At 41.6% G+C, this 9,804-nt stretch overlaps 1 protein-coding gene across 1 annotated transcript; it reads left to right on the plus strand.

The window, feature by feature from the left end:
- On the plus strand, positions 1-9,804 carry slc4a1a (solute carrier family 4 member 1a (Diego blood group)). Its single transcript, XM_084371323.1, has 21 exons — positions 1-106; positions 1,105-1,183; positions 1,518-1,567; positions 2,677-2,774; positions 2,865-2,911; positions 3,005-3,170; positions 3,255-3,390; positions 3,478-3,547; positions 3,634-3,676; positions 3,759-3,943; positions 4,032-4,239; positions 5,186-5,389; positions 5,478-5,626; positions 5,728-5,922; positions 6,041-6,286; positions 6,876-6,965; positions 7,183-7,349; positions 7,430-7,671; positions 7,769-7,938; positions 8,491-8,664; positions 8,766-9,804. The coding sequence occupies exons 2-21, from the start codon at positions 1,157-1,159 to the stop codon at positions 8,841-8,843; spliced, it is 2,745 nt and encodes a 914-aa protein (XP_084227449.1). The 5' UTR covers positions 1-106; positions 1,105-1,156; the 3' UTR covers positions 8,844-9,804.

The following is a 9,804-nucleotide window of genomic DNA, read 5'->3' on the forward strand; positions in this document are numbered from 1 at the left end:
GTACTCATCTTTTCGTTCCCCCTGGCTCACTTTATCACCGGGCTTGTCTGGGCTGAGATCGTCCTGTTTCCAGTGTTGGAGACCAGGTGGGAGGACCTGCATGCAGGTAAGGGTGTGGCCTGCTCCGGACAGGGGTCAGACACACTTTATGGTACTACTGGACTAGAGGGCAGAGGTCAAACAGGATAGATATTTGAATGTAAGCTGATTGGAGAGCAGGATACTCTAACTTTTTATGTCTCTGCCATGTTTGTGAGATAAGGCGGGAACTCAGTCGACATTATCTGGAGCTGAAATAATCTTTTAGAAAAAATAATAGAAACATGTACGAACAAAGATGTCTGTTGCACATATTTTGTCTTTTATTATTACTTTTATTGATTACAGAGTCAAGAATCATTTCCATTAATTGGCTATGTGTTCTTAACATGCAGCACCATGACACGCTGGCCATATCTGTAGATTTGTGTCTTTCGAGCACATTACTATCAATCTTTCTTTATCAAGTTTATTCATGTGTAAAGCTGTAAAAAGAGTTGGGTCTATTTTTCACTCGACCTTGATTTTGACTGCAATTTTGCAAAAAATGTACCCGGCTTGTTCAGCTGTTTGTGAAATTGAAGTGCACTCAAATTTCACAGCGATAATATTATTTTTTGCAATTCTGTCTAAATGTTACAGTTTCTTTTTACTGTTTTTTTTACGTTACTTGATTTTACAGTAGCTGCATTTCAAAGTATTTCACTGTACTGTTACTGCACAGAACAGAGGTGTCTGGTCGAAGATGGGTGTAACCCAGAGATAAGGCTCAGTGCAACTTTTTTTGAAAACCATAACGTAGTTCACATTGTCAGCAGTTGATTTACTATCTGTCCTGAGCCGTGTCTCCGCAGGCAGTCATGGTAGATGGCGGTATTTTCTTCAAAGTGGCATCAAACGAGGCCTTATTGGTTTTGCTAAAATTGCTATCAGAATATATGTTTGTTGCAAATTATGTGCTATGGATGCTGTAGATGCACCAGTCTGCATTAGAACTATCTCAAAAACATACACTCACCAATCACCAGTAGAAAAATGATTAACGTTACTCTTTTTCTGTCTTAGGGAATGCATAGAAGAAGCTGAGAATTTGAAGAGTCATCATCTGAAAACATCAATGGAAAACAATTTAACTTTTGAGGAGGTTGGTGTTTTTTTTCCTTTAACATTTTACCATCATCATTATTAAGATTCACAATTGCTAGATATATTGTAATACTGAAGCTCCACAGTCGTGTGTTCAGATGACATTTCAGGAAAATTACACTCTGTATAAACTAGATTGGCACTCAGTAGAGCACTTACCTGCGCCAAGGCCCTACAGTTGGCGGAGGTAATGAAGGGATCATGGGAAATTGGCCTTGATGGAGACTGTGGAGTTTCATATATTCAATAAATTCAATAAATCGAGCAGCAATATATATTTTTCCCTTCATCGCTCCATTTCTATTAAATACTTTTTCTTTCCTCTTGTCTAGGGCAGCGAAATGTCCTATGAAGATTCAGCCTTCCCGTCTCCAGTGAGACTGTGAGTCCTTTCTCTCATGTTTCAGCAGCACATGTATTCCTATATGATTGTATATGTATGCTGGAAAACAGACATTACCTTTGTCTGATAAGACAAAGGTCATCAATGATGACTTTGCATAATGTGGTCTCATGTAATGATCAACACACAGCGATGACAGATTCTGCATTTCCCTCCAAATGTACAGAACATTTTAGCCTCTTTCAGCTCATTGTTTTGGTTTTATGGACTTTAATTTGAATATTTTTATTTATTTCCAGCTGTAACAGACTAGCTAATGAACATAGTGGTACAAGTAGCAGCTTAAGAGTCGGTGGAGACCAAACCTGAGCTAAAAGGGCAGTGCTTATAGGTCTTAAAGTTATCATGTGACCAGAAAAAACAATTCAAGTGAGAGCTAAGACAAGACTGTTAAGTGTGTGAATAGCTAACTGTTTGTTAACATGTTCATCATAACAGCTGTTTAAGGTGATAATGTAATGTAAACAGCTTTTTTGAACTGCCCCCAAGTGACCAAACAAACTAAAATTAGGCAGGTTTTGGTTAGGGTTAGGGTACATATGCGAGGTTCAACCACACCTACATCTTTGCTGTTGGTCGTGGCTGCGACTGCGCCGGTCAAAAGTTTACCAATATTGAGCTCCACTCGAAGCCAAAATGCAAATTTTCTTCGCTACCAGATGCAAATGTTATTTTAAATTTCTTAAAAAAAAACAGGGTATAGCTATGTTGAATCATGGACATTGGCTGTCTGATTTAGGTTTTCAGTTGACAGACAACTTGAATCTTGACATCAGTGACGATTTACAAGTCAGAAAGGGGTAAAAAACCTCTCGATGATGAAGCAGCCTAGGCCCTTTTTTTTCATACAGCGCTTGGTAAACATGCCTGAGAGCGCAAACTCAGGACACAAAAACTCTCTCATCAAAGCAGTCACTGATAAGATATCCCTTAAGCAATGTCGCCCTCTTGTGGCCAAGGAGAGAATCGCAGTAAAAGCAGACTTTATGGAGTTTAGGGAGAACTTGATCAGCCTGAAATGAGACTCTTTCTTATCATTGCATCAAACACATGCAGTAAGAAAAGTTTCTGTTTCTCCTCACCATCAGGACCCCACCGGGCCAGATCTATGACCTGGAGTCGAGGATGCCTGAGGAGGAGAAAGAGCCACCTATGGAGTCCATCATCATCCCCTATGATTCAGAGGGTAGGGTCACCTTGCAGAACATGCAGCTGTCACTTGATTGATTTGACTTTTTATATGTGTGCACATGACACTTTTCTGTCCTTATTTCAGCTTACATGAACATGAACACCAACGCCACCACAAGAGGGGATGCTCAAGTTAGTTGACATTCTTCACACCTATCATTAACAAAAACTATCATTACAAACTGCTGCTTTGTTTATCTAATTAACCATGTTCTGTTACCACAGGCCTATGTGGAGCTGAATGAGCTCCAGGGCAACAGCTGGCAGGAGACCGGTCGCTGGATGGGCTACGAGGAGAATTTGAACCCCGCCACAGGGAAATGGGGTCCTTCTCATGTCTCCTATCTCACCTTTAAAAGTCTGATCCAGCTCCGCAAGACCATGAGCACTGGTGACTTTTACACCTTAAATGAAGCAGAAATCAGTGTGTGTTTGGTGAATATGTCCAATTAAAAAGCAACTCAAATGTACTCAGGTGCCGTCATCTTCGACCTGGAGGCCGGCAGTCTGTCTGCTGTGGCTGAGAGGGTGACCGATGAGCTGCTGAACAAGAATGAGATTCGTGCCAGTGATCGGGAAGGCCTGCTGAGAGCTCTCCTCATGAGACGCAGGTATTCCTCCCTTTCTGTCAACTAGAAGATAATGCCATAAAAATGTGTCCAGCCTGCGTATTGTGTTCATTTTATTTGTCCTTCCAGTCAGTCTGAGGGTCCTGTGGTGACCCCCTCTGGAGACATTGAGATGCAGACCTTTTCTGTCTCCAATAAGGTATACATTTGTTGTTGTTTTTGTTGTCAGTTTTATCCCTATTATTTTATATCATTATATTTATCTTCCTGCTGTTGTTTTTGCAGAGAAACAGCTCTGACAACATGGAGGCCTCAGTTGTCCTCTCAGGTATGTTCATGTAATTTGGATGCACATAGGCGTCTCCACTTCTGGAGCAGATGTGGCTTACAAAAAAGGGTGTTTTTCATAGGTGTCCTGGACATCCTGGAGAAACCAGTGGTGGCTTTTGTGAGGTTGAGAGACTCCGTGGTGATGGAGTCGGCCCTGGAGAGTCCCATCCCTGTTCGCTTCGTCTTCGTGCTGGTTGGCCCCAGCCAGAGCGAAATGGACTACAGAGAAACTGGACGTGCCATGGGCGCTCTGATGGCCGACTGGGTGAGAGAGAAGACCTTCTTGCTATCAGTCCTGAGCTCCTGAGTTCGGTGCAGGTGTATTAAAGCTTCCTGTGTTTCCGCTCTGACAGGTATTCTGTCTGGAGGCCTTCTTGGCCCAGACTGACAAAGATCTGACCAACGCCATCGCTGACTTCATGGACTGCAGCATTGTGATCCCGCCCACTGAGATCCAAGATCAGGGAATGCTGCAGCCAATCATCAAGTTCCAGAAGAAAATGCTGCAAGACAGAGTCCGTACCAGTGACACCCGTCTTGCATATGGCGACAGGGTCATAGGTCAGCATAAAGAGCAGTCCTTACAGTGCACAGTGAATCTCATTTTCCTTCTCCTCATCTCACAGATTTACATATTCATTTAAGCAAAAGTTCAACATTTACGCTTTCATACTAATTTGTGGCAGAAAGTTCATTGACAGACTGTTACCACTATCGTGTCTGTCCATTTAATCTGAAGCAACAGCCAGCTGGTTAGCTTAGCTTAGCACAAAGACTGGAAACAGGGGTAAACACCTTGCCAAGCTCTGTCTGCCAGCAGCAAAATCAACCTACCACCACCTCTGAAGCTCACAAATTGAATGCACAGTATGTACTTTCTGCCGTTAGAGATGTGCTGCCACCTATCTGTTTGGAGCATTTATTCAACAGCACCTTTACACACTATATCTCTAAAGAGTTTTGTTGTTTCTTTAGGTTAGGTGTTGGACAATTCCTGGGCCAAAAAATTGTCAGGTACCTGACACCAAATTGATTTTTACTCTGGTTTTTGGACATATTAAAGAAGCAAAACATAGTTTCCCCGTTTCCCCCTTTATGCTATAAGCTAAGCTAACTGGCTGCTGACTGTATATGTAGCAGACAGAGAGTAGCATCAGTCTTTTCATCTACCTCAGTGCTAGCTACATGACCAAATAAAGGACATTTACTAAGCAACAGAGGTGAGCAGGGGCAAGCAGTAAGATCCTCTTTACTGAAAGAGCCAAGAAGTTTTTAAAGGAAATGTTTTCTTAATTTTGAGAACATCAGCTCAATCATTGTTAAATATCGAACTCTCAAATTAAGGGAAAACAAGGAAAGGAAGGGAAACAAGACAGACGAAAACGGACAAATATATAACTGAAAAAATGACAAAAAAAACGTATACGTACATCCTGAAAGCAATATAAAAAGGGGCAGAATTAGTGTAATTCATATTGATATAAGTTTTATTTGTGTGTTTATGCAGTTGACAAAGCTCCAGAGGAGCCGCGGGAGGACCCTCTGGCCCGAACAGGCTATCCTTTCGGTGGGATGGTGAGGGACCTCAAGCGCCGTTTCCGTCACTACGTCAGTGACTACACAGACGCGTTGAACCCTCAGGTCCTCGCTGCCGTCATCTTCATCTACTTCGCTGCCCTGTCCCCGGCCATCACTTTTGGAGGGCTTCTGGGTAAGAGAGAGATGTGTTTGTTCTCCAAGGATCAGTTCATTTAGAGGAGTTAAATGACCTTTAATAATTCTCTCTCGTCTGACTCTAGCTGACAAAACAGAGAAAATGATGGGCGTGTCAGAGCTTATGATCTCCACCAGCATCCAGGGTGTCATCTTTTGTCTCATCGCCGCCCAGCCTGTCCTCGTCATCGGCTTCTCTGGACCTCTGCTGGTGTTTGAGGAAGCTTTCTACGCTGTACGTATGATTTGTCAGATGATGAAACTCCAAAAATAAATTGTTACTAAGCTGTTTTTTCCTTCATAAACGTCTGTTCTCATTCATTCATTCCATACTAGTTCTGCAAGTCCCAGGGCATCGAGTACATCGTGGGTCGTATCTGGGTGGGGATGTGGCTGATAGTGATCGTGATCATCATCGTGGCCGTGGAAGGCAGCTTCCTGGTCAGATTCATCTCCCGCTTCACTCAGGAAATCTTCTCCATCCTCATCTCTCTCATCTTCATCTATGAGACTTTCAATAAGCTCATCAAGGTCCCTGCACTTCATCTCTTCATCCATCTCACATCCCAGACATTATCTCCCTTTAGCCACCACTGTAACAGCCTCATTTGCAATCTCTTATTTTGCTTCCTCTGACTTCTCATCTCAGATCTTCAAAACCCACCCTCTGATTCTGAACTACGACCATCTGAACGGCTCAATGGACAACCCCTTCCACCCGATCATCAAGGAGCACGTCGAGTACCACGGAGATGGCAATGTAACCATTCATGAACTGGAGATTGAAAGGCCCTACCCCAACACTGCCCTGCTGTCCATGTGCCTGATGTTTGGCTGCTTCTTCATTGCATACTTCCTCCGCAGTTTCAAGACTGGTCATTACCTACCTGGCCCGGTAAGATCAACCTCCCATCTATGGAGATAATAAGAAAGAAAAAAAGCCAATCATATATGAATGTAATTCACATGGCAAAATGTTAATTTCTTTGCTGAATTTTTCTTTCACTTGTGAAAATGTCCAGTTCACATGTGATATTGTTTTATTTTCACATGGTATCTACATGTGAATCAGCAACATATTTTCATGTGCCATGTTTTTTTTTCCACATACAAACTTTGATCCAAATGTAAAATTCACAAAGTAGAACTTTTTTATTCATATCTAGAAATATGTGACAAAAGCCAAACGCTTGTGAAAATGTCCAGTTCACATGTGAAGAAGCAAAATTCATGTGATTTCATGTGCCATTATTTGTTTCCACTTTTGAAAATTTGAATCCACGTGTGGTAAAAGCCAATCACACATGAATGTATGCAATTCACATGTGCATTTGCATTATATTTAGCTCACATGTGAACATTGTGAAAATGTTCAGGTCACATGTGATGAAATGTCACATGTTTGCAAAGGACTATAATAGAAAGAAAACATAAAGTAGGCTCTATGGCTTTGATCATGGTGTATTTGCTCTCTGCCTCACCAGATCCGTCGTCTGATTGGAGACTTCGGTGTCCCAATTGCTATTTTCTTCATGATTGCTGTGGATATCTGCATTGAGGATGCTTACACTCAGGTAAGTTTTGTATGGTGGTGAGTTAAGTCATCCCTGATAAGTTCTAGAAATGTTCATACCCAGGGCTGCCGACATGGGGGAACAGCAGGTCCGTTGTCCCGACTAAGAATTATTAAGAAATACTAAAAATGTATTGGTTTTGCAAACCTTTTATGTGTCTTTCTCCAATGTTTTGGTTGCAAATGATCCAACTGAACATCATCCTGCCCCCTTGTAGAAACTGGTTGTGCCAAAAGGTGTTGAGGTGACCAACCCCAAAGCCAGAGGCTGGTTCATTAACCCCATGGGAGAGAAGCAGACTTTCCCAATCTGGATGATGGCCGCTTGCTGTGTCCCAGCGCTGCTCGTCTTCATCCTCATCTTCCTAGAGTCCCAGATTACCACGTAAGTGACACGCTGAACACGTAAGTCTTTAATTTTATTTCACGTGAAGTTAAAGTAAGACTTTGAATGTTCTCTGCCAGGCTGATTGTGAGCAAACCTGAGAGGAAGATGATGAAAGGATCCGGTTTTCATTGGGATCTGCTCATCCTGGTCACCATGGGAGGTATCTCCTCTATTTTCGGGGTGCCCTGGCTGAGTGCTGCCACTGTGCGATCCGTCACCCATGCCAACGCTCTCACTGTCATGTCCAAGGGCCCGAAACCAGAGATTGAGAAGGTTATTGAGCAGAGGATCAGTGGCTTTCTGGTGGCCATCATGGTTGGTAAGTGCTGCCATCTACAGTGCTGACGCAGACACAGCAGGGTCACAGTGAAATTGCCATTTTCCTTTGATAATCATTCCCTTTTTATGACTTCCAGGTGTTTCTATTTACATGGAACCCATTCTGAAGATGATTCCCATGACAGCCTTGTTCGGTATCTTCCTCTATATGGGTATCACCTCTCTGAGTGGAATCCAGATGTGGGACAGGATGCTCCTGTTGATCACACCAAGGAAGTACTTTCCCTCTGATGCCTACGCCAACAGGGTACGCAAGAGTCTCAAATAAAGTCCAGGACCTCACTATTATATATATATTTACATGTTGGAAGACCCTCGTGTAAGGAGATAAGTCACCGTAGACTAAAATATGGTCACGTTGTGTCTCCTTAAAGTTTTTTGTACCTCTTTGTGGTCATTTTGTGCTGCTTTATAGTCATTTTGTGTCTTTTTGTGTTACCTAGTAGTTGTTTTGCCAACTTTGGGGTCATTTTGTGGTCATTTTTTGCTCGTTTTGATTGTTTCACACCTCTTTAGTGGTTGTTTTGAGTGTCTTTGTTGTTGTTTTTATCCTCTTTGTGGCCATTTAGTATCTCTATGGAGTCATTTAGCTGACTTTCCAACAGGAAAGTATTAGCCCAGGGATTCATGTGGCCTTTGACTGTCACAAGAAGACTGTCACATTAAATTGTACAGGTGTTCCTGTTTTCCCATATATTTAGTGCTTTTTTAGCCTATGACAATCTCCCTGTAAATCACCCTACCATAAATAAGCATTCTGTTAATTTCCATGTCAATTTTCATGTTGCCATTCATGCAGGTGTCGACACTGCGGATGCATCTCTTCACCCTGATCCAACTCGTGTGCCTGGCTGTCCTGTGGATGGTGAAGATTAGTTCCTTCTCCCTGGCACTGCCTTTTGTTCTCATTCTCACCATCCCTCTGCGCATGGCCATGACCGGCACTCTCTTCACTCCCCTGGAAATGAAATGTGTAAGTACCTCTCTGTGTCTGGTACGCTCACTGCCAAGATCAAGCACACATTATCATGTCATTAGGTTTCTTTGTTGTAACTGGATGTGTTTGTGTCGCAGCTGGACGCAGATGATGCCAAAGTGACGTTTGAGGAGGAACCTGGGAAGGACGTGTACGACGAGTGCCCACTGCCATGAACGACCTCTTTTCATTAATGTTTCATTCACAAGAACTAATGAAATCAATTATTGACTACAAGTAATCATGTGTCTTAAAAAAAAAAGTTCTGTTCTGTTATTTTTATATAAAGGAAATTACCTCTCATTTATAGAATTCATTTGTTTTACTGCAGGCAAATCTGTTTGTGACTCTGAACCCCAGCAGAATAATAAATATAGTCCATATTGTAATCAAGATTATATTTCATCACTTCATTTGATTCCATTAGTTTTGGTTGATTAAAAATACCTTCCTTTGGTTTCTCACTTCAGACTGTTTAGGTGTTTTATGATGCAGGAGAAACATTTGAGTTCTTTAAATGAGAAGTAATTTCCCTTCAGACGTCAGACAAATCCATTTAAAGTATTGTTTTATTTTTTCTTTTAGAGCATAACAGTATATCTGAGTGACCACCAGTGATGCCACATTGTATATCTGCCCATGTCATAATAATGTGATTCCACCATACCTAATGTTGACTATTCAAGCCAAGCAGATTTGATCCATTCAGCTCTTAACATGTCCACAAATGATGAATATCTATGGGATTAGTAGCCTTTCCTTTGTTTAGTCTCAAAATTTGTTTTAAATTATGTTACTCGAGTTTGCCTCATTTGGTTTCCTGAACAATGTGGTCTTTCTTGTTCAGCTGACCTGTTTAGAATGTGTATAGAAAGATGTGTAATGCACTTATATCTTATTTTAAGTGTGTGATTGCTTTTATGATTATACGATGGGTAATAGGTAGCGTAGATATTGGATGATGAGATATGTGCTTGAGCTGATTGTTTTACTGATGATATAATCAGGAAAAGTCTTATTTGTAAATGTATCTTATTATGCCTTTTTGTGATGTTCTACCATGTGTTTGTGTGCTTGAAACACTGTACATGCTTTGGATTTTCACTTTATTCAAAATAAAAACAGCCTTTAACAGTG

The sequence above is a fragment of the Pagrus pagrus genome (genome assembly GCF_965226575.1).
Source record: "Pagrus pagrus genome assembly, chromosome: 13".
Classification (NCBI taxonomy): Eukaryota; Metazoa; Chordata; class Actinopteri; order Spariformes; family Sparidae; genus Pagrus; species Pagrus pagrus.

Excerpts from the sequence above, each read along its gene's own strand:
- slc4a1a (XM_084371323.1), top strand. The coding sequence starts at position 1,157 with ATGGAAAACAATTTAACTTTTGAGGAG. Across the intron at positions 5,627-5,727 it reads TTGAGGAAGCTTTCTACGCT|TTCTGCAAGTCCCAGGGCAT; the intron begins GTACGTATGATT and ends ATTCCATACTAG. Across the intron at positions 8,665-8,765 it reads CTCCCCTGGAAATGAAATGT|CTGGACGCAGATGATGCCAA; the intron begins GTAAGTACCTCT and ends TTTGTGTCGCAG.